This window comes from Candoia aspera, chromosome 17 (genome assembly GCF_035149785.1).
Source record: "Candoia aspera isolate rCanAsp1 chromosome 17, rCanAsp1.hap2, whole genome shotgun sequence".
NCBI lineage: Eukaryota > Metazoa > Chordata > Lepidosauria > Squamata > Boidae > Candoia > Candoia aspera.
Window position 1 is genome coordinate 266,955 of NC_086169.1, and position 23,460 is coordinate 290,414.

At 57.3% G+C, this 23,460-nt stretch overlaps 1 protein-coding gene across 1 annotated transcript in view; it reads right to left on the minus strand.

The window, feature by feature from the left end:
* Positions 1 to 591: 591 nt before the first annotated feature.
* Positions 592 to 23,460, minus strand: part of KIRREL1 (kirre like nephrin family adhesion molecule 1) — a 38,920-nt gene continuing 16,051 nt past the window's right edge. The window contains exons 2-15 of the mRNA XM_063316677.1: positions 10,875 to 11,024; positions 9,714 to 9,863; positions 8,012 to 8,169; positions 6,983 to 7,133; positions 6,421 to 6,526; positions 6,146 to 6,294; positions 5,790 to 5,917; positions 5,457 to 5,583; positions 5,025 to 5,125; positions 4,668 to 4,866; positions 4,235 to 4,342; positions 3,490 to 3,629; positions 2,813 to 2,890; positions 592 to 2,418 (exon numbers count right to left, since the gene is read on the minus strand). Coding sequence (XP_063172747.1) covers positions 1,954 to 2,418; positions 2,813 to 2,890; positions 3,490 to 3,629; positions 4,235 to 4,342; positions 4,668 to 4,866; positions 5,025 to 5,125; positions 5,457 to 5,583; positions 5,790 to 5,917; positions 6,146 to 6,294; positions 6,421 to 6,526; positions 6,983 to 7,133; positions 8,012 to 8,169; positions 9,714 to 9,863; positions 10,875 to 11,024 — 2,210 coding nt within the window. The 3' untranslated portion in view covers positions 592 to 1,953. The remainder of the gene's footprint in view (positions 2,419 to 2,812; positions 2,891 to 3,489; positions 3,630 to 4,234; positions 4,343 to 4,667; positions 4,867 to 5,024; positions 5,126 to 5,456; positions 5,584 to 5,789; positions 5,918 to 6,145; positions 6,295 to 6,420; positions 6,527 to 6,982; positions 7,134 to 8,011; positions 8,170 to 9,713; positions 9,864 to 10,874; positions 11,025 to 23,460) is intronic.

The window sequence follows — 23,460 nt, forward strand, 5'->3', positions numbered from 1 at the left end:
GAGAAGCTGCACTTCCCAGAATCAGCCAGAGATGGCACTGTCTCAACACACCTTTTTAAGGTAGCAGCTCCCAGGCATGTGCAGAGGGCAGTCCCCAGGTGGTCTGTCCTACCAGAAATGTGGCATGCAAAGAAAGCAGGTACCATTCTGTTAGGGATGGTGGGTGGGATTCCCAGTTGTGCATCTCACACAGCCCGCTGTACACCTGAGATACGAACTGTGCCAAGGATTAGGGCCTAAAGGGCTAGGAAGCTGGGGGCTTGTGGAAGGGAACTGGAGCATCCTAGAAGCCAAGTCTCACCTCTCTCTTCCAGCGGACAGTTGGGGGCACCTCCGCGTTTCCTCTGTCCACAAACTGCTCCCCAACTTTGTTCTACCTTCTTAGTGGACCCACCAGAGCAAGCACTTTAAGGCACAGGGGACCAAAGGGGTTACAATCAGTCCCTAGCAAGGAGGACAAGATGGTGGGGGGAGGATATCTGCACAGACACACAACAAACCACAGGATGCTTCCACCCAACCCTCTGCAAAAGGCAAGCTGTTGGGGATCCAAGGCAGGAAGGACCCACTGATCCTTCCTTCGGAGAGAAAAAAGAGCGGGAAAAAACTTGGGCCCACCTCCTGGGGAGGGGGCAGGCCTCATTTCCAGGAAGAGGGGAGAGGCTCCTGTGAGGTCTGGCCCTCAGAATGCAGCCGTGGGGGGTGTGGGGGGTGCAGGAGAACGGACAGTGTGTCCCGCACAAACCTTCCAAAGGTCCAGTCTCCTGCACAACCACTCCCCCTCCAGTCATCCCAGCCAGTCCTGCAACCAGGCTGCCCCTGAGAGCGGAAAGCCAGGGCAGCTGCAGAGGAGGAGCAGGCCCTGGGGGGGGGGGCAGAAGGGGCTTCCTCCAGAGCGGCTGCCATGGCAGAAGGCTTGGGGGGGAACCCACAGTGCCATGTCCTGCTCTAGCTTCCATTTCCTGCTCCAGAAGGAGCCCTAGCTGGAAGAAATGATTCTGGTCTGGAAGGCAGGTTCGCTTGGTCCTGAGTGGCCCTTTAGCGGGCGAGGGGGGTGCACCTGCGAGCAACTTCTAGGATCCCCCACTTCCCTCTCCTGCTCTTCCACAACTGCTCCATCCAGGACCCACTTGGGGTGCAGGTTTCATTAACACCTTCCTGAAAGGGGGAGAGGAGGGAAATCCCCCCCAAGGAGTCCATTTCGTACCAATATTTGCACAATTCTCAGTTGTGGCTGAGACGGGCAGAATTTTCACTCCATCAGCCTTCAGCAAAAGGGGCTCCGCAAGGTGTACAGATTTTAGCTTCGATAATTCCCAGCCAGGTGTTGCCCCCTGTGCAGACCAGCTTTTGAGGGTGGTTTTAAGGCTGTTGTACCACAGACAGCCCTGACCCTGGCTTGTCCAGGGAGACAGGGCTAAAAACTGACAGATGCCCCCCACTTGGCAGCTACCTCCACCCCCAAGGTCTCAGAGTACCGAATGGGGCTGGCCCCCTGCTATTGTCACCAGTGCCAGGAGTAGGACATTGCCCGCTGCTTTCGTCTGATCCTGCCACTGGGTGCCTCTTCTTGTAATAAAATGGAATAGAAGTTTCAGCAGAGGCAGGATGGAGAAAATCACTGCTCGGTGTCTGACTTTGCCCATTACCCTCCCCCACGTATCTGTCCTTTACAAAGAGGAAAGGGGACCCTTTCGCGGAAGGGCATCTGGAGGAACCGGACCCTTGCAGAAGGACCCTCAGAGAGCAAAAGCAGCAGAGGAAGAAACCGTACAAAACGCTGGGCCGGGCGGCTGCTGCTGCTGGACTGTCCTCAGCCGGGGAGGAGGTGCCACGCTGCATTGTCTACAAGTCCAGCCTGGAGGGAGGCCGGGGGGGGGGGAGGAAAGAGCCCCCTGAATATCAGGGGACAGTCATGAGGTACCTGCACCCCACCAGGACTTAACTCCCGGTTCAGACGTGAGTCTGCATACGCTGCTGGAAACGCTGTCCGTAGTCCGAGGAGGTGTACGAGAAGCGGGTTGCCGTGGTGTACTTCCCCAGGGGGTCGTACGTGTCGTAGGCTGCCCGGTCCAGGGCGGGCGGTGGAGGCTGCGTATAGCCAAGGCGGTAGGTGGCATAGCCGGCACTCGGGGGGAAGCCTGTGTGCCCCCCATAGTTCTCGTAGGACAGCTGGCTGGCCGTGTCGGTGGTGGCCGTGCCCGGTGTGGGCCCCGGGACCGGGTCGCCGCTGTATTCCGAGGCAGGGCCACGGCTGTAGGTGCTGAGCTGGGCGTAGCCACTGGAATGGGAGAGGCGCGAGGATGGCCGAGCATCGTAGCGAGCTGGGCCAGTGGTGCGGTAGTCCGTGTAGAGCACCGTGCGGGAAGAGGGCCTGTCCTCGTGGGCACGGACATTGTAGTAGCCGTTGGTTGGATCCTGGAGGACGAACAGGGAAAAAGCAACGTTGGAGCGGTCCAGCAGTGGAAGGCTTCAACCGCTTAGCGTAGTGGCTTCGCAATTGCTGCTGCTGAGCACAACGCATGCAAGGTGAAAGTGAGGAGCGCGGCTCTGAGGTGCACCACTTCAGTGAGGCTGCTCTCACGAACCGGCAGGCTCTTCTGCTTAGAGGCCGCGATGGCCCCTGGGGCACGTTGCCCACAGCAAAGGGCCCAAACTCTTCCAGGGTCAATCGGAGTCAGCGGACCATCCCCCATGCGCCTCGGCTGCCCCAGGCAGACAGCCGGGTGCCTTCGTTGCAAGGAAGGCAAGCCCCAGCTTGACAGGGATGCCAAGGGGGCTCTTTGGCTGGGACCAGCAGCCACCCTCTTACCTTCAGCTCATATTCTTCCCGTGTGTCAACCGTGTCACAACGCAAGTCCTGCTTCAGGTCCACGTCGTCCTTGAATGACTGCAGAGTGGGGATGGGAAGAGAGAAAGATCCCACCAAACTTCAGCCTGGCAATATCTGTTATTCTTTGTATCGGTCTGAAGCACAGTTTTGCCCCTGTTACATTCTTGCCGGTGTCCTGTGAAAACCTTGCTGGGGTTGGGATTTTGCCTTGCGCGAGCTACGGCCCAGCTGTTTTCCAGGGATGTTCCTATTGTGCCATAAGCCTGCCATGCTCACCATTTCACAGTGGCACTTTACAGGTGTGTTTCACAACCACTGCGTTGATCTCTCCCCACCACACACATCTTTTCTGCGATCTGGCCCTTCACGCTACATCCACGGCTAATCCACAGTGGCTGCCTGGAGGGGCTTAACACACCTCCCCACCAAATCACAAGCCACAAACACCCCCCTCTCCTCAGTCTGGGACTTAATTTCCGAAGGGCCAAAAGAAGAACATTGTTCGCCATGACTCCTGACCCCCAGGTTTGTGGACGCCCCTGCCAACAGTCAAGTTAATGAAGAAATGGCAGGGGGCAACGATGGAGCAGCCCGGGTCCCCCCTCCTTTTCTTCACACGTTTGTGGTGAAGGGGGCTGGGCAGGAAGGCCCCTCACCGAGTAAATGGCTTTCATGACGCGCGTTGCGGTGGAGACGCTGGCCGTGTCCTCCTCACGGTCCGTGTGCAGCGTCAGGGGCTCCCGGTTCACCGTCTCCACTTTGATGTCCAACTTGCGCAGGGTCACATCTTTTCGGCCTGGGCAGAAGAGAAAAATTCGGCCTGTTTTTTACTCCTGGCAGCTGAAGAACCCCTGGCTTTCCTCGTGCTGAGCCCCCAGTGCTAAGCAGTACTTCCCTTGGGGAATGGTTCTTCGTGCCAAAGGACAGAAAGACCACCCAACTAATTTCCCCAGCTGACTAAATCCAAGATTTGATCTGGTGTGCTGAGAAAAGAGATGCTTAGTATCCCAGGGAAGTTGCCTGGGGCCTTTCTGGCAAAGTTTGGCATTGCCAGGTCCAGCTGGCAGGAGGAAGGGCGAGGCAGACGGTGGGATGCTGGGGAAGCAGGTCGGAAGGTGTCCTCTAATGTGAATTCCCACATGGCGTGGGCACTAGATTCAAGCTCTCAACCCTGACCTGGCTGATGGAATGAGGGTCACCCCTGGGCGCAGCTTGAAAATGAAACGAGAGAAATGAGCTTTGGCCAATAGAGCTTCCCCAGCTAGGAGCAGTACGCTGCTAAATTAATACCAGCTGCCTGCCCTTTGGGGACTGGGCCCCCAGCTTGGCCACTTTGTAAACCAGAGCTACGGTCGCCTCATCCAGCACAAACCAGTTATCCCACGAACGCCAGACACTCACTCCCTTTGCGACGTCGGTACAGGAAACAGCCCAGCGCAATGAAGCAGAAGATGAGCAAAATACCGGCTCCAATGGTGGCACCCGCAATTATGCCCACTGGCAAAACCTCTGCGGAAGGGGAGTGGGAAGTGGAATGAAGACGAGGCCCTCTCAATCGAGCGAGGGGTTACATTTTGGCTTTTCCCCATTCTGTTCTGAGCCAAAGGCACGCCATGCTGTCTCCTTGCGGAGGCAGACGGTAGGGCAAGAGGGCCACCAAAGTTTGTGTACTCAGGGCCGACAGTGCGGGGGGGGGGGTCTGCCCCCCTTTCCCAGCCGGCTCATGAGCTTCCCTGGGGTGCAAGGGCAGCTGTGGCTGAGCCCCCGGCCCACAGCGAAAGTGCTGTGAGAGGCCTTCCCTGCGCTCGCCAACTGCCTCCTCTTGACCGCCCACCTTTCTCCTCCAACTGAATGATGGCCGTCCGCGGACCAAAGGTGTTCCAGGCGGTGCAGTTGTAGCGCGTCTGGAAGTCCACCTCCATCACGTTGTTGATGGTGAGGGTGGAGAGCACCCCGTCGTCGGTGTTGCTCCGCTCCACGGTGTAGCGCTCCAGAGTGCCCGCCTCCAGGACGTTCTCCTTCCAGCCCCACGCCTTCGAGGGGGAGGGAAGGGGGCGGAGAGGAGAAAAGAGCTCTTGAAGTCCATCAGCCGCCTGGCCAGCCTCCTGTGGGAGACCCCAAATTCCTACAGACTCCCTGCCCCAAACCAGCTTCCCCAAGGTATGCCTCCCTGGTGCCACAAAGGACTCACTATTCGGTCGGGGAGGGGGGTGCTCCCAATGAAGCATTCCACCTTCCCTCGGTCGCCCCGCACAGCATACTGGACGGAATTGCTGGAAATTATAGGAGGACCTGGGGAAGGACAGAAAAGGGGTTACCACGGGGGGGGGGGGGCGGCTCTCCTCAGCCAGAAGGAACAGAAAAACCATGTCTTGGGAATGGTGGTCCATAGACTTGTCCTGCCTCCTCCTGGGCTGTTTTTCAGCTTCCTGCTCAGGCCCACCCCTGGAATTCCCAGGAAGCCAAGACGGTCAATGTCCTGCTTGGCTCATGCAGCGGCCAAGGGCTGGCCTTCCCTTCCTCGCTGGCACCACCCGCAGCGCATCCCTCTGGGAAGGGCCTCCAAAGCAGCTGCCACTGGCACCTTGCCCAGTCAGTGGACGGTGTCCCTGCCCTCACTCACCGTTGACAAAGAGGGCCACTTCGCGCTCACCCACCCCGATCCGTGGCACAATGGCCTTGCAGACGTATAGCCCCGCGTCTGCCTGTGTGACGGACTTGAGGTACAGCTGGTTGCTGTTGCTGAGTATCTGGGGGCGCAAACAGATGAAGGCGCCATTGGTGGAGGGGAAAGAGGGTGGGCCCAGCAAGGGGCAGCGCCTTCCCTCCCCCCTCCCTCCCTAGAAAACCTAACTGAGACATGGTTTCAACCCCCATCCAACGCTGGACCGGCTTCTAAGACAGGATTGTTTGAACTCTCCTCCCCCGGTCACCTGGGGGCAGAGAGGGGACGCACCATGTTGGATTCCTTCTTGGCCCAGGTGAGGGTCAGGGGAGGGTTCCCGGTCCACACGCAGGTCAAGGTAACATCCGAGCCGATGTCAGTGGTCATGGGCTTTGGATCCACCACGATCCGAGGAGCAACTGGCAGAGGAGGGCAGGGGTAAGAATTGCTGACGGCGTGGCCCCTCTTCCCCCAAAGGCCCAAGAGGGAGCCCTGGAGCCCAGGACCTGGTCAGGAGGGCAGATGGGGATCAAAGGCTTTGGGGCTGGGAGTGGGAGGGACCGCGGGAAGGAGGCGTGGCTTCCCTAGAGAGGGCCACCCTCTCTCCCCTCACGGCTGCACGCCCGGCAGCTTGGCCCTCCACTCACAGTGGACATCCACCAGGGTGCTAACGTTGGTGCTGCCCACGTCGTTGCGCACTTCACAAGAGACGGGCTCCGTAAAGAAGGTGTAGTCCACCTGTGTCTCGTACTTGCTCTCCTTGGCATCCTCGATAATCGTTCCACCTTTGGCCCACCTGGCAGGGTCAGAGGACAGGCAACCCATCGAGCCGAGTGTTCAGGGAGCCTCCCTGGAAGAGCAGCTGAGGCTCTGGATGCCCATCAACCCCACCGGCCCCTCTCGAGAGGCGTGCCCAGCTCACCGGTAGCCTTTGATCTCCGGATTGGCATTGGCCAAGCAGGTGAAGGTGACTCTTTCTCCTTCCTGCACCGTCTGTGGCTGAATGGACAGCGTCACCGTCGGAGGGTCTGTCATGCAGAAGAACCATTAACAGCCACGTGGCCGACAGCTGCATGTTCTGCTGTGAACTGGGCCTGTATCCCAGCAACATGCCCAGATTTCTTGCCGTTCGGCTAATGGCTGCATGGTTCTTGACCACCATCAAATTCCTCCTATGCATGCCACCGAAGGCGTCCTCTCTTGCCGGGCTCCTGGATGGGCCTACAGCCAGGCTGGCCATAGCACATGCCAGCCAGCCAAAGCCCCTGTTGTCCCGGCCAGGATGAATTCCAGAAGCAAAATATTGACCAGCTCGTGCAAGGACGCTTTGCCGTCTCCTCTCCTTCAACTTTGCAAGCACCCTCATTTGTCCCCAGCAAATCAGCCGTGCTCCTCCCCTTCTTCCATGGCTAGAAGAGCCCCTTCTGAACAAAAGCCTTCTGTGAAGGCTTGGGACCCCGGTGACCCAAAGGGGCTCTCCTTACGGTGAACGTTGAGCTTGATGGAGGCCTCCTTGCCCGCAGGGATGGCATCGTTGCTGCAACGGCACACGTAGACTCGCCCGATGTCCAGGTCAGTGGGCGTGATGAGCAGCTGGCTAATGGTGGTCTGTCTTTTTCCATCCATCAAGACTTCCTGGAGAGGCAACAGATGCAGGAAGCATGGAAACACGGCCAAGGGAGATGGGGGGGCCATCAGAATCTCTAATCCAAGACCTAGATTCTCTCCCCTGACCCACACACAGCCTCCCTCCCTGGAGTCAAGACTGGCCTGGCATTTCCCTCTGGTGAATAACCCCCCCCCCCACTCCCGATAAAGGATCCTGGAGTCTTCTTTGGTCTATGCTGTCCCCAGGGGAGGCTTCTGCAAAGGGGTGTCAGAAATGAAGCAGCCACTCAGTCTTTTGTTGGAACGAGCCCCAGAGAGGAAACCTGCTGTGGTGCCCAGGAGCCCTTCCTGTGCCCTGCCACGAATCTGGGGGCAATTGCACCAATCACTGCTTCCAAATTAGCCTGGAACCAAAGCGTTTCCAGGCCATTTCAGCCATGCCTATTAAATGCCCAACGAGGTCGCCCAAATTAATGTCAACGCACCATAAACTGCTTGGGGATAATGAGCGAGAAATGGCCCTCGCAGGAGCAAGTAGGCTGACAAAGCTGCCTGTGGGAAGGTTATTCTGGGGTTGGGGGAGAGAAATGAAATTAAGAAGGGGGGCCGGGGGAGGGAAGTGCTCCCAGGAGGAAAGAGGAGGTGGAGGGAAACCCATTTGCAGCAGAGCAGGATTCACCCTTCTCACGCGGCACTCCAGGCTCAGATCTGCAGCGCCTCTGAACGTCTCAAGAGAGGCTCCCTGGGGATTAGGAGGGCTGCAGTCCGATACGTCTAGAGGGCCCAGGGTGGGGAGGACTCAGCTTCTGCACTAGATCTTGGTCTCAAATCATGCCTACAAGGGTCAATTTTCTCAAAGGACATTCCGGCCCCTAGCAGCCCCCCACTGAAGTTGCTTGGCGTACCGTGGCGGTGGCAGCTTCAGACTGGAGCAACCCATCGCGGAACCAGACGATCGTGGCTGCGGGCTTGGCGTTTTGTGCCCGGCAGGTGAGGTTGTGCGGTGTGCCTGCGCGGAGAAGGATCTCAGGGGCCCCGTCAATCACAGGGTCTTCGGGAGGAACTGCAAGGGAAACAGGCATAGCCACCCATGTCCACAGGTCGGTCTACAATCTGTGTGTGCCCAACCCAGATCCTGAACAGGAGCCCAGCCAGTTTGGGGCCCAGCCCTTGTGCAGAGACAGGGCTGGGCCCCCTTCCCGCTGGGTGGGCTGCAATGGGCAACTATGCCACAGATGGGCAAGGAGACAGGAAGACCAGAACCGGCTGTCTCTGGGGAGAAGTGCAGGATGCTCGGAGCAAGGGCACAGACCAACATCTTGGCTCCCCTCGCCTCTTTCTTTCAAGCAGTCTAATTTTAAAAACTAGCTCAGTAGAAGCAAGCCAGAGGAGATGGAGGGGCCTTCCAGCCCCTTGAGGGAGAGGAACAAGCAGGCAGGCGGTTCTGAGACCCTGGAGATGCGTCAGTGGCAGGAAGACTCTGATCCAAGTGACAAGGGAGCGACAGGCCCAGTTGGACTGCCGCCTCTCTCTCCCCCCCCCACCCCCCTTATGGGAAGATTCAGCCTGGCAACTGCCACGCAGGAAGATGAAGCGCCTCGCCTGTCCCTGTGATGGATCCATCTTTCTTAGATCGAGAGAAGATCACGACTGATTTATTACCCTTTAATTTAAAAGTAGTAACTGCAACATGGCAAAAACTTGTTCCAGGGAAGAGGAAAGAACTGGGTCGGCCCAGCCCAAGTGCCCGGCTCCCGGCCCTGAACAGAAAGTGGACGAGGGGACAGGCAGGGTGAGGCAGGGGACACGGCCTGGGAAGGGCAGCTGAGCCAGGTGGAGCCACAGGGTCTCCCACCCCGCAGGAAAAGAAGGGGCAGATGAGGCCAAAGGAACAACTAGTGGCAGGACAAGAAGGAAGAGGTGCCAGGGTCCATCATCAGTGGGGGAGGACCCCTGCCTTGGGCCGGAGCTCTAAAATACTGCCCCCTCTGGGGAGGGGTCTCTTGCGGCTCAGCTGGAGTTTTTCTCCACCTTTTAGCGACCCTCCCATTCCCAGTGGAAAAGACAGGGAGATCAGCAGAGACCCCCATTCCCCCACTTTTTATGAAGCACTGAAACCTCTGAAACAGAAAAAAATTCAGCACCTGGAGCCACTGTAATTCTAGCTTGCCATGAATATATATTAATGCATTAGCAGGGGTGGGTGGGTGCATGCAATCCACTGGAGGAAGCCTCGGGATGTGCGACAGGGAGGCCACGGGAGGAAAGTGGGGAGAGGAGGCCGTTGCTGGGGCTCCAGCCATGTTTCTCCAAAAGGGAGCCATGCGCTTCATCCCACTGAGGACACAAGGCACTGGCCGGCTGGAGCCTCCCTCCTGAGCTCCAGGCTCTGGGAGAGCCGGCCCTGGCTGCCGAAAGCGCTCCCAATAAAGGGATCAGGGCCAGCTACAGAAGACACCTCTCTTTCAAGGAGGCAGGCTTGCTCTAACAGATGGACCACGTTGGCGGGCAGAAGGAGACGCACTTGAAACCAAATTTTTGCTGGGCAAATGCAGCCGGGCAGCAGAGCAGGAAAGGCTGGGACACCCCCCCCCCACAAACACTCACTGAGGACTGTCAACTTGGCACGTCGCGATCGCAGGGCAGCCTCTGTGGCCTGGCACTCATACAAGGCATCGTCGGAGAGCTCCGCGTCGGTGATCTCCAGGTTGAACTGGCCGGAGTCAGTAGCCCCAATGATCCGGTAGCGTGGCCAGGCTGAGGAAAGAGGTGGGGGTGAGCAGGGAGCCAGGCAAAACATGGCGCCAAGTGGAGTGGGGCCTGGACCCCGGCTGGCATCGCCGCCCCTTCACTGGAGCATCTCCAATCTGTTTTGCCTGCTTTTTGCTCTGCCTGGACTTAGCGAGGCTCTGCAAAGCCCCTCCCAGCCCACTTGCAAATTCTGCCAATTACTTGTTCCCAATATTTGTAAGCTCCAAGTGTGTGAATGTCAGTTGGGTAGCATTGCCTCAACAGATTGGGGAGACACCCCACCCCTCTTCCCCTCCCATCTGCACCCTCTGGAGATTTCCACAGGATTTGGACTGAATGTAGCATTGGGCTCAACATCAGTGGCAAAAGGTAAGTCCCTGGTCCTTAGGATGTCTGCAAAGAGAGGCTCGAACATGCAGCACATAACCTCCCCAACCAAGAGGACACGTAGGGAGCGTGTGAGTTGCACCACTCCCAGTGACCAAGAAATGGGGGGCCAATGGGGCAGCCTAGTTCATGGCCCCACTGCAAGCAATGCAGGACAATGAGCACAGCAGGCCCTCAAAGCAGCCGTTCCTTCTGCATTGAGTGGGGTCACCTTGGTGCAAAATTTGAGTGTCTTAAACGGGGGATGATCCCTTCTGAGGAATGAAAGCAGGTGAGGCAGACGTCTGCAGAATAAAAAATCACAGAAAGCTGCCAAATTAATTAATACGAGGCGGCAGATGAATTAGGGGGCCTCATCGCTCGGCTGTCCGCGCCAGAGAGGTGGCGCTGTCGGGCTGCGTGGGAGCGACGCTGGCTGGGAAGAGGCCCGGCTGATGCTGGGAGGGGAAAGGAAGGGCCTTCTCTTCCAGCGGTCTTGCCCCCCACCCACGCCCCACCTCCCAGGGCCGCTGGCGTTTTCGGAGCACAAAGCCCTGTGACGGGCGTGGGGCAGGCACGTCGGGGGAGCCGGACAGTTTCCAGAGAAGATATTCTGGGAGGACCCCCACCCCAAGGGGAGGGAAGACTCACCTTTGAGGCCTTGCCCCATTCCCAGAGCCAGGCCATCTTTGGTCCACTGCACAATCCCGGAGTAGTTCAGCACCACGCAGGACAGCACCACCCGCTGCCCAGCCACTACGGTCTGGTCCTCGGGTTCCTCCGTGAAGCGGGTCTGGAGAACTAGGAGAGGAGGAAGAGGAGGGCTGAGGCTCTCGCGTCCTTGTTTACTTCAATAACGGATGGGAATTGGGCCTGCCGAGCTGCCATGGACAATGGCAGTCTAACCTTGAGCTGCTGAGGATGGCCACAAGCAAAAGTGTCAGCTATGGCTGGGCAGCCGAACTGGGAGGCCACTTTCAAGGTCTGTATCATGCCAGTTACAGGAAACACAGGTGCTCTGCCAACAGCTCTGGGTGTTTTCCCCAGAATGCCGGAAAGGGGCAGGAGGCCTGCCATTGCTGCCCTGGTCAGCAGGTGGCGCTCTTCCTTACCACTCTCTACCAAAGCTCTTGCTGGAGGCTTTGCCACCCTGCCCAGGATGTAGGAAGGGGTGCTGCTCTCCCGAGAGGCTGGGGGTGCAGAATGCAACCCCTGTGCCCTCCTCCTGCCCAGAGCTGGACCCAAGCCGCTGGCTCACTTGCCCGCTTGCTCGCTTGCCAAAGGAGCATGGTTGGTCACACGGCCAATGAATCATCAGCCCCGAAGCGGTGGGAGATTGATTGGCGGCAGAGGGAGGCCAGCCTGATGATCTGACCCAAGTTCAGCTGCATCACAAACGGTCTCTGACAGTGGGAAGCCGAAACAGAACTGCAAATTCTCAAGGGTCCCATAAGCCTCCTTAAAATAACTAGGTTTGTCCAAGACGCGACAGCAGTCCACAATAGGACGCAATGTGTTTGCTGGGAGCACTGTCTCAAAATGTGATCGTTTCCCTGTGGCGCTTGCGAGTGGTTCAGCTGATTAAAACCCAAATGGAGATCTTCTCAGTTCCTGAAAGCATTCCTGATTTGGGGCAACTGCACTGGGCTTCCCAGGATGCGTTCAAGAGAAGGAGACGCGCAGGGGTCCCTTTGCGTCTTGCTCGCAAGTGCCTGCCCTGGTGACGGAGATCACGCTTACACCAGAGAAGGGCCCTGTGGGATTCTTCTGCACTCTGGGGGCAGAGAAGCCACTCTCCCAGCTCACCAGTGCTCTGGGATTCAAGCCGCCCAGGTCCTCAGGAGCCTTCTGCTTGAGCCACAAACAAGGTAACGCCCCCCGCCTAACCCAGGGATTAAAGGAAGGAAGACTTGCAGCTTAACTGTGGCAGATCTGGGCAGGCGGGTCCACATCAGGCAGCTTGATGAGAGGATGCAGAAAAGGGATTCTCATCTCTCGGAGCTTCATGACACACGAACTCAGGCCACGAGGCAGGGAGATCTGGGGGGCCCCTCTGTGCGTTTGGCACCATCAGCCAGAAGAGTGGCTAAGAGGAGTGCCAAACCCAAGAGGCTGGGGGGCTGGGGGCAAGAAAGGGGGAATGTAAAACCAGAAGCCTCCTGGAAGCCAAGGACCCCAACAGACCCGCAAGTGCAGCGCTGAGAGGGTGGAAGGAACCCCCCAGGTAAGTCTAGGCCCACAAGGCGCAGAAGGAGCAGGAGAAGCACACACCCCATTGGAAACAGGGGTGCCATTGCGCCAACACTGCCCACTAAAGCAGGGTTGCACTCCGCTCCTTTCCTCTCGCCCCCTCTTAATGCCTCTTTGCCATCTGTACCCGCCATCTGGGGGAGCCTTTTCTTTTCGAAAGAATTTGTTGAAATAATCATTAACATGTTAAAAATGTGTCACCTAATTGATTGTTGTTCGCTTCTGAGCTGGATTTTAAGAAGAGGGGCCCAGTCAATGTATTAATCAGCCAAAGGCTGCCCTTGCAGCCCCAGAGAATTGAGAACTACGGATGGAGGGATAATTCATGGCAGAGTGAAGGCGGGGGTGGGTGGGTTAAAGGGCCCCACAAAGCCCCTGACCCAGGAGGCACTTTCTGGCACCCAGAAAGCACTTGAACATCCCCCCATTTCCCAGGCTTTCAGCAGCGCCATCGAAAACCCCACACAGCTCGATAGGTTTCCCACCCAACTGCAGCATCAGTAAGTCTGCATCTTCCCCACCAATGAATGCAAAGCACTCAAGACATCCCACCCACTCAGCACCCAAAAATCTGGGAGGGCAGCAGGCCCAGCAGGCTTGAAGGGGCCCCCAAGGCAATCCCCCCCAGCAGGGTACCCCTTGGCCCGCCAGTTCCAGCCTCTGGGTGAGCCCTGGCAGGCTCGGGCCTCCCCCCCTTTCACCGTTGTACGATGTCCCAGGACACTCCAAGCTGGTCAGCCCACAAACCCCAGAGCCCAAGTGTGCCCAAGTGCTGGCGGGGCAGAGAGCGAAAAGCCGTCCCCATTCTCACAGGCTGAGCGATGCGGAGGCTTGTGGAGGACAGTATGGCTCCAGGCCTGCAAAGACAGGACTAAGGGGTCCTCCCTGCCAGTCTGCCTCTGCATCATCACCAGAAACATTGGGAAGACCCTTTCAGCTGCCCAGAAAGAGAGGTGGCTCCAGGTGCTAGAGTTCACGCAAGGCTGTATGAAAGGACCCCACGCTGTCCGTGACTCCTCTGCAGGTCCGGATTTAACCCCTGAAGGCAGCAGAGCCCTCCGCCCGCAAATCAAACCCCACAATCTTCTGGCAAGGCCGCAGCTGGGGAACAATCCGTGTTCAAAACACTTGGGATGCCCCATGTTTGGAGGGAGGGAGGCTTAACTATGTGGAAACTGAAGCCCTGTTGATGCCCAGCTGTAGAAGATGCAGATTGGGATGGGAGGAAGTGTGAACAGCCTGCCTCAGGTGTGAAATAGGCCTTCTCCCCAGCTGCCCTTTCCCCAGAGGCTTTGCAGGAGGGAAGCCAAACAGACTGAAGGGCTGAGCAAGACGGGGGGTTGACCGGGAGACTTTCATTCCCCATCTCTCCCCCTCTGTGCTTATTTATTATTTAATGTAAATGCTGCCTGTAGCCATTTATTTAAAAACAACAACCAAAACCACTTGGAAAACTTAGTAACACTTTTCCAAACGTCAATAAACATGCAACGGGAGTGACGGCGTCCACTTGCAGGGCTGCTGCGATGGGCACATTTAAAAAATTGCAGTGTGGTGTTAATATTCTGGACCCCAGAAAGACTATTCTGTCTCTCACACAACACAAGCACATGTGGTGAGCACAGGTGCGTGCGCACACACACACAAGCACACACACAGACCGCCTCTTCATGCCAGCCCCAGAGCGGGTCCCTCACCAGCGGAACAGAGTTATAGCCGTGATAATCACGCACTGCAGAGATTTCATTCAGGGGGCTGTCACTTCTCTCCAGATAAGAGAAAACGCTGCAGTCCTATTGATTGTTGAGCCCAGGAAGAAATAACGGCCAGCACACATCGCAAGACATAATTTGTGTATGGAGGGAAAAAATTCTGCTGGGCCAAGAGCCCTGCTTCTCTCCACAGCCCTTTGCCTCCAAAGCTGCCATTGCTTCCTCTGGGTGTGCAAAATGTAAGCCGGACTCGGGCGCTTGGGCCCCCATCCAATGCAAACCGTTGGGCAAAACCTGCCGAGCGTCATTTACAGATCAAGGTGCCCACAGGAGAAGGCTTGCGGGGATGCAGAGGAACCAGGTGGCTGGCTGGGTAACGGGACTGAACTCAGAAACAGCAGTGCCATTTGACCCGGGGGTAATGCTCCTCCCAAGCTGGAAACCAGGAGCAAAGTGTTTGGGAAAGCCAACCTCCATGTGGTTTGGAGCAAAGGGAAAAAGTAGGCTGGTGCCACCCAATTCTGGGAACGCCTTCCAGCCCAGCTGGGTGGGCCTTCTCCTTCGACCCCATGACCTTCTCTAAAGCACTGAACCACTTCCATGCACCCCGAATCCAGTCCCCCTTCCCGGAAATCACCCACAGGCACACTTTCTCCGCTCAAGGCAGGAAGCAGGGGAAGGGGAGGCCCTCCTGCTCCCAGCAGAGAGAAACTCATGGTGCACTAGAACAAAGCAGGGGGGCTCCCCTCAAGCTCTGCCCCCTTGATTTATCAAAGGGAGGGCTGATTAAAGCCTTAGGCCTCTCAGATCCAATCTCTCCCCGCTCATGACTAAAGCAGGGCCCAAAGGAAAGCTTTTCATTTCCACCAGCGGCTTTCAGAAGGAACTAAATCTCTCTGGCCCGGACTCTGGGTTTTTTATCGCCCTTTCCTCCCTGCCTTTTCTCTCCCTCTTTAAAATTTAAGCTTTTCCCCCAAGCCTTTCCCTCTATAAGAGCAACACATACATTCTTCCCCTCCCTCCCCAAAACATGGAAACAAAACAACTGCTCTGCCCTTGGCTTCTGGCATTTTGGAGGAAGGGGGAGAGAGTGGGTACTGCGAGCTGCCCTTGGCTGGGCACAAACCGAGGAGGGAAGGGATGGCGGGAGTCCAGGGTGGGGCCGGGCGGGAGACTCCAGAAGGGCCAGAGCTGCTCTTCCTGCTTCATCCTCCCAGGTGGTGAGCGGCACTGAGGGCCTACCCATCCCACCGCAAAGCCCTCGTGGGCAGCCTGCCAGGGGTACTGTGAGTTTGACGCCAGGATCGGGCACCTCCCTTCAGCCCACTCACTCTGCAAAAAATGTTTCTCCAGCCCAGAAAAAGGGGCTGGGGCTGGGGAAGAAGAAACAAGACAGTTGACTTGCATTCAGAGCAGCAGAGGAGATGGAACAAAGGTCTGCCAACTAACTGGTGATGAACAAATTTAGGTCTGGGAAATAGAAGGAGAAAGGAGAAAGGGGAGGGGGCATTTTGACAGGCACGAAATGCAGAAGATGAGAATGTCTCAGCAGCCTCTAGAAACAGCCAGACATCTTGATTTGGCAACATCAAAGCTCATGTCGGAGCTGTTACCCATTGTGTGCCAGGGGAGCATCTGTTTCTGGATCTGTCTGTCGGGCAAAGCTACTGCCATGGCACCACAGGCACTCTCTGCAGATGGGCACAGGTGTCTCCAAGTGGGCGCCCCTCACTCAGGCCTGGCTCTTTTCCTTCACGCTGGCTAGTTTGCAAACCCAGCCAACGGGGCACTGGGGCTCGAGGGTGCCTTCTGGGCTGCAGTAGCAACCCACTGGAGAATCAACCTGCCAGCTGACCCCTAGAGACCAACCCCAGCCCACCAGGCTCCCAAAGGTCTCCCCCTCAGAGAGGAAGAGCTGAGCCAGTGAGCTGCCCTCATGAGCAATAGGAAAACGATGCCAACGGAGGTGCCCCTCTCTTTGGGCCCTGCCAAGAAGGTCCCTCTCTTCCCTTCTGAAAGGGCAATGTCCCACAAGGACCTGCAAGGCTGGCACAAGCCTCCTCGACCCCCCATCCAGGTGCTGGGGTCCAGCCTGTTCCTTCATCTGAAAACGCATGCCCCATCATCTCTCCTTGGGAGTGGGGGTCCCCTTCCACAGACCCCATCCGGCCACAACCCTGGCAGGCATGGCTCGGGCTTCGGATCCCACCGGGGGAGGGGGTCACATGGAGAGAGCTTACACCGCCCTCCCCCCTTGCTTTGGGCTGTTTTCTTTCAGCAACAAGGCTAAAGGAAGGCTCAGGAGTTTGGGGGCATCGAGAGAGATCTGTGGCAGATGCCACAAACTTCCAAGACGAGGTGAGGAAAACCCCACGCCGGATAAGAGAGGCAGGAGCTGGAACCCAGAAACCGGACGGTCTTTGTCCTCCAAAAGGCCGGCCCGGTTTGCGCGTCCTGCTTAGTCGTGGTCTGCTGGTGAGGAACGCAAAATTGGCAGCCTTCCCATGGCACAGGGAGCCATAAATCACAGTTTACAAACCACGACGACTGTTCGAGGCATTAAACTAAAAACGAACCAAGTTGGCCCTAAGCCAATGTTGTGGCTTAGGGCCAACTTGAAAGGGTTTGTCTAATCTCTGTTCAAGGGCATTCGAAGTGGCGGAGGAGAAAGGAAGGGGGTGGGATTATCGGTTACCACTGGAAGGAGCTGAGCATTTAGGCCGAAAGGGAAGACTCAAATCCTGGAAATGGAAGATAGTCATAGGCGGATTAATCTGGGCTTTATGATCCCTCTGGCATCTCAGCCTCTGGACGGAAGCGCTCCGGCAGGGGGGGCATTGCGAGGGTCGCCCTCCCACTTTGGGGGAAGGATGGAGTGTTTGAAAGCGTTCCGCCCATGTTCGCCCAGAGGACAACCTGGCGGGGTAGGCCAGCATCGCCATCCTCATACCACAGAAGCAGAGGGCGGTCAGGCAGGTGCAGGCTGCTAACAAGTCCAAAGTCTTTGTTGCGGCTGCAACTGCAGCGTTTTTCGTTCCCTGTAGAGAAGTCTGTAGCTTCTCCGTGGCTTTACTTCCTCAGCTTCTTGTGGTCAAGCGGCACTGGTAAAAAACTCACAATATATCCGGGGTGCCACTAGTAAGGCAACCTGTTAAACTTCTGAAAATGCCTTCGTAAATGTTGCCAGTAGGCTGTTTCCAAACCAAGCCCCCCAGAAACATGGGGAGAAGGTCTTGTGGTTCTCTGTAGAGATTGGTGGCCCCCCACTCCTAACTGATGCTAAGTCCTAGAGCATCAGCTGCTAGAAGAGTTCCCCTGCGCTCTGCAGACCGGACCAGCAGGGGCTCCTGCGAGCCCCCCTGGAGGATCAGAAGCCAGCTGTGACTTCATGCCTGCAGCAAGTGCCATGCAATTCCCTCCCCGCCAAGGATGCCCCCACCCGAAGCATCATCCACGTTGCAGAGAAGAGGGACTGTGCTCTGCGGGGAAGCGAAGCGCAGGCTGGCAGAGGCTGCCCAGAGCCAGCGTTAATGCAGGGCCTGCCCTCCGTGGCTTCCAAGCAGCAGGAGAAGGGGCTGAACTGGGCAAAAGCGGGAAGCTCTGGGGGCGCCTGGGCCTTGCAACATGTGCAGCTTAAGTGCATTAATTCTTGCCTGGGAAAAGGAGGGCAGTAAATGTTAATTTAAAGGCAAAGCAACAAGGCAGCATGGATACCAAGAGTAAATAATTAAAGGGTGCTGGGATCAAAGCTGTAAACGTGCCCAGATTGCAAGAACTGCTGCCTCAAATGTTGTCTGAGCACTGCCAACTCAAAAATAACCAGGGAGCTGGTGGGAGGAGGACAACGAACAGGGGTCCCCTTATCGCTCCTGAGGAAGAGTCCGGCGTAGCTCTAAAGCTGGTATCAAGAGAAGCAGCATCTTGGTACTTCACCAAGCAATCCCAGGCTTATGCAAGTGCCCCAAGGGACGGGCAGGGTCTTGGTGCCCCTAGCCATTCTGGATCACACATTTCAGTTTTTCTGAGCGGGCACCCCTGAACCAAAACTGTCTCTCTGCCCCTCTGCCTGAACTCTGTCCCCATGGACCCGCTCACCACATGATTTCTCATTTAACCGGCCTTTCCCAACAGGAGCAAAGGGCCTCAATTGGTTTTGACACCAATCTCACAACAAATTTAGCACCTTATTTCCCGGCCCGATCAAATATTCCACCTTGATTATTTCCCAGCCACCAGATGGGGCTTTTCACACCCAAACCAGCGGAAAACACCTTTGCTGGATGTCAGACTCAATCAATTTCACTTTCCAATCTCCTGGCAAAAGAGGGGAAAAAAGAGCCGCCCTCTGGGAAAGGAAGGAGGCAAGAGGCTGACTCAGGAGCACTGTAGGTCCCCAGGATTGGCAAGGGCCGGATATTTCCTCTTCCTGGCTCCGAGCGGGAAAAGACGTTCCTTGAGGCCGAAAGACGGAGCAAAGCCCAGATCAGGAGGAGGCAGAAGCAGCCTGGCTCACTCCGAGGGATAGCCCAGAGACCCTCGGGATGGTTCCGGCCCCCTGCCTGGCGCAGCATGGAGACACCTCTCCTGGCTGAACTCCAGCCGGCATTGCATCAGCAAAGCCCAAGGTCCCCCGGACAGGCAGGTCCCAGAGGAAGGAAGAACCCTTCCCAGGGCCATGACCTGGTCCCCACAACCTGCTGGGACAAAGCCTGGGTCTCCCACCCATGTCCAAGCCACAACCCCCCACCCTCCATGTTAGTAGAGTCAAGCGTGCTGTGTGAACTCAGGCGCTGGCTCGGAACTAGTCCCTCCGGATCAGCTGCTGCTGCTTTTTTTTTTAATCCATTCAATTGTGTCCGATTCTCAGAGACTGCCCGGACAAGTCCCTGCAGTTTTCTTAGCAAGGTTTTTTGGAAGCGGTTTGCCATTGCCTCCTTCCTAGGGCTGAGAGAAAGTGGCTGGCCCAAGGTCACCTGGCTAGCTTCGTACTCACGGCCTCCCAATTTCCAGCCTGTTGCCTTAACCACCACTCCCAACTGCTGGCAAAGGTGGGCTGCCTCTGACCACAGATGCTCCCCTTGGCTTCCAGGAAGGGGCTTGATGGGGAGAAATCTCAGCCCCCCGAGTTTCCAGCTGTCTCTCTCCGCCATCCAGGGGCCTTGGAGCAAACTTCTTGCGGGATTAAATCTTCCTCCAGCCCAAAGGACAGCAGACACAACTCTTTCTGGACCCATCTTCCACTGCTTGTGCAAACGCCTGATTTTCCTGCGGCTTGTGCCGGGCACCCGTTTCACAGCCTCATTTTTGGGGGAGCAGCAACCAGCCCAGCTCTCATTTTGCCTGCCTCACAAGTTTGGGCTCTGCTGCGCCCACCGTTAGTTTGCTTGGCTCCTAGATTCTTCTTCCATGGAGGAAGCGGGCCATCCCTCATCCCCCCCCCCGCCTCCCAGTCCCCCACTGTGGCTGGGCCTCTTCCACACAACCACCAGGCCCGAGGGGAGTCCAGCGGTCTGCCAGCCACTGGGAGTAATTTGAAGAGACAGCTAACGAGCAGCATTCATCAAAATTCTGCCACCCTCATCACCCCAATCAATTAAGAGACGGAGAGCCACCCTCCCTCCCCGGCCCTCTGCAGAAGCATCCTAGGGGGGAGGGGAGGAGGGAGAAGCGGAGAGGGGAGAGCAAATTTCTGGCCCTGCTGGTGTGCAGGAGGGAACCGTAATTAGTCCAGAAAAAACATAAGGAAAATTTTCAATTAAAATGATGTCAAGAGGAGCTATAAATACAGGCCTGGGATGACACAAGGAAATTGACTCTTATTTTCCCTTCTCAAAGTTTCCTAAACATTTTCCACCCAATAAATAACATTATCATTATCAGGATTATTATGAGGATTATTAAAAAGCTCCATCCGACCTCAGGCTTCAAAAACCAATATATGAATCCCTTCCAACCCTGAACAAATTATACTGTTTTCAGCGCACAAAGACAGGAATAGAACCGTGCCCGAAGGAGAGCAGGCAGGAGAGCCGGGGGTGGGGGGTGGGGGCAGGGAAGAGCCCCTAAAGTGAATGAATAGCATTACCGCCTTACAGTAAGCAGCTCCATTTGTCTGAGAGACAGAGACAGAGAGGGAGAAAGGCTCGCGCAGATAAGCAGATAAACTTCCAGTGGGCAGCAGCTGAACTTGGGGCTTTGCTGTGGAACTGGAGCAAGCCAGTATCCCAGAGTCTGGAACTGGATTTCTGGGGTGACCAGGAGACCCTGAGAAAGCAGCACAGTGCAGTTGCTTTGAGGCAGCACAGCACAAAGAGGCCCAGGGCCCAGGACACAGGACGCCGCCCTCTGCCATGGAGAAGCCTGGGCGATCCCTGCGGCACTGGAAGTAAGCAAGCTCCCTTCCGATGCCGGTTGCTGGGGAGAGGGCAGCTGCTCATGTGCCCCTTTGCCGGTCCCCACGGAGATGTCTTTGGCCCCTGCGAGAGGAGAGAGGCAGCCACACGCCTGCCCCTCCTTTCCCGGTTAAGGAAAAGAATCTTAGAAACTTTATCCTGCTTTGATGGGACCTCAACCGAAGTCAACATCCAACACACACACACACACCCCATTTGATTTGGCAGATGAGAAGCAGCAGCTAAAACACCTTTGAAGGTTCACTTAAAATCTGGGCCCAGATTTTTGTATTTTTGTGGACATTCAGTGCGGAAGAGTTGGTGACCAGTACGATTGTGAAACGAGGACCAGGGGGCTACCAAAATGAAATGCCATCTTTCCTAGAGAACGGAGCAAGTGGGGCAAAGAGGGAAGGTGCACAAAGGCAGTTTGGACCTTGTCAGTGAGCACAAACCAAGCCAGAGCTCAGCTATTTAGCCAGCATTCCAAAGTTACCAATATATGTGTTTGTGTAGATTGTGTCTGTGTATCTTTAAAAACATCAGAAAAACAAACTTGGCCTTCTTCTAGAAAACTCCAAAGGCAGGAGGCTGTCCCCAAGAAATCCCCCCACCCACCTGATCTTTCCGAAGCTGGATTTATGCCACTGACTTTATGGGCTTTGCCTGGTGTGCTCCCCCAACCCCCACCCCACCCCACCCAAAAGAGGTTTCCAGGTCAACCGGGGCCACACACATGCCTTTCCCTGCTCTGCAGAACCCCCCTCTGCAAGGCATCACCCCAGGATGAGTCTCGGAGAGGGGCCAGTTGGACATCCCTGCCAGGCTGGGGAGCCAGTTGGGTGGCACTCTGGGCACCCACCTCCCGGCTTTTGCTGCGCCATCAGCCGAGGCCTGGGGGACCCCAGACCCAGCCACACAGAGAAGCTTCTGCCTCCCAGGAAGCCCACCCGGTCGCAGCGGCAGAACGCAGCTGAAGGAGACCCCCGCAGGGCGGCTTGCTCTGTCCCGGGCCCGAAAGGCCTCTTTCCCGCTGCGATACTTTCAGAGGAAGAGACTGGCGTGGCCATTTTGCTCAGCTCAGGCGGGAAGAGGGACGTTCGCAGCGATGCTTGAATTAACGAGGGGGCGTTAATTCACAGCCTGCCCCCGATGGGCAAGGGAGCCATTTTTAAAAAGCCCACCATGGGAGCCCTCCCTGATCTCCTTTGCCCCACGCCCAGAGATGGTGGAAAGCTGTGCCAGCCCCGGAGGAATCTCGGAAAAGGGGGCGCTCCCACCCCACCCCGAAGCCTCAGAAGGGCGGGTTGCAGCCGCAGGCCGCGTGGCCCTTTTGCGCCGCGCTTCCCAGAGCACAGCCCCGATGCTGGGAGGCTGGAAGAGGCCTGCTGCTGGGGAAGGGGGCGGCTGGGAGGGCAGGCCGGCTGCCTGAGATCCAGCCGGGGAGGCGAGGGGTTAACTGCCTCTCCGGCGGTGCTGGAATTTGCAATCGCTCTTTCTTTCCTTCGCCTGGGAGAGAATTTTTTCCAGCCGGCCTCCCTCCCCTCCCGCTTCACCTCCTTTTATAAATCAGAGGCCCGAGGAATCCAATTATCTCGCAGGCCCCGCGGTGGCCGGTCTGCCTGCAAGGGCAGCCGATGCCTCCTCAGCCTGGCAGGGCCGCTGCTTCGGAAGGCCCCCTCCACGGCCCTCCGGCTGCGCCCCAAGAGCTGCAGGGGCCCCTCCGCTCGGGGCTCCCAAGAAGCGGCGGGGGGCAAGCGGGAGCCTCTGCTTCCAGCTGCCTGACTCGGTCAACCCGGGGGAAGGCCCCCCCGACCGGGGGTGAAGCCCTCGCCCCCCTCCCTCTCCGCGGGGGAAGTTTAATCCTCTTGAAAGGGCTCAGCCAGGCGGAAAGACAAAGGGGTCGCGGGAGGCTGGCGGGGCAGCTGCGAGGCCGGAGGAGAAGCGGAGAGCGGGGCTCGCGCAAAGACGGGCGCCGGGAATCGAGCCGCCCCGCGCTCCTTTGCGCCCTGCTCCTGCGTAGCGCTCGCCTCGATCCCTAAAGTTGTGCCGGCCTTCTCTCAGCAACCCCTAAAATCAGCCCTGTGGGGCAGGCCCAGAGCAACCCCCCCCCGTCACGTGGGGAGGCTGAAGCCGAGAAGTGGCTGCTTACGGGGGGAGATAAAGCTTTTCACAGAAAGCCTGGACTGCCTTCTTTCCCCCCCACGAAGAATTTCGGGGGGGAGGGGCGTGAGGAGAAGACAACCCCCTCCAACAGAGGGGAAAACAGACGACCGCGAAGCGACTCGGCCCCTTCCGGGCTGACTGCCCCCTAAGCGACGGGTGCCTGGGGGCCAAATCTCTTTAATGTCCAGAGTGGACTTGCCCGTTGCGTGCCGGAGGAACAGAAGTGGCAAGGAGGCCCGACGAAGCATCTGCGCCCCGCACAAGGTTCTGCAGGAGCCGTCCCCAGATTTCGCCTATACCAGCTTCGGGGCCTCGCCCTCCCTCCAGATGTTCCCATCTCTTCCTCCTTGCAGGTAGCCAGGAAGCTCCGCGGGAAAAGTAGGTCAGCACAGCCGGCTTCCGCCCGCTCATTCTCTCCCCACCCCCCAAAGGACATGAAGGAAAACAGAGAAGAGCAGTCAGCCCAGTTCCCATTCAGACCCCCAAATCTGCAGGCCCTCTTCCCTCGGCTCTTCCCGGAGGGCTGGTGATCCATGGCAGGTGGCCACAGCGACCAAGAGGGCTGCCAGGGGACCCGCAGGTGCAGAACCCCCAGGACAGGATGTCTCCTTGAGGAACAAAGGGGAGGAGGGGCAGCCAGAGAGCCAGGCAGCATATGGAGAGCTGCCAAATTCCCAGCAGGGTGGCCCAGGGCACCCCCCCATGGAAGGAACAAAA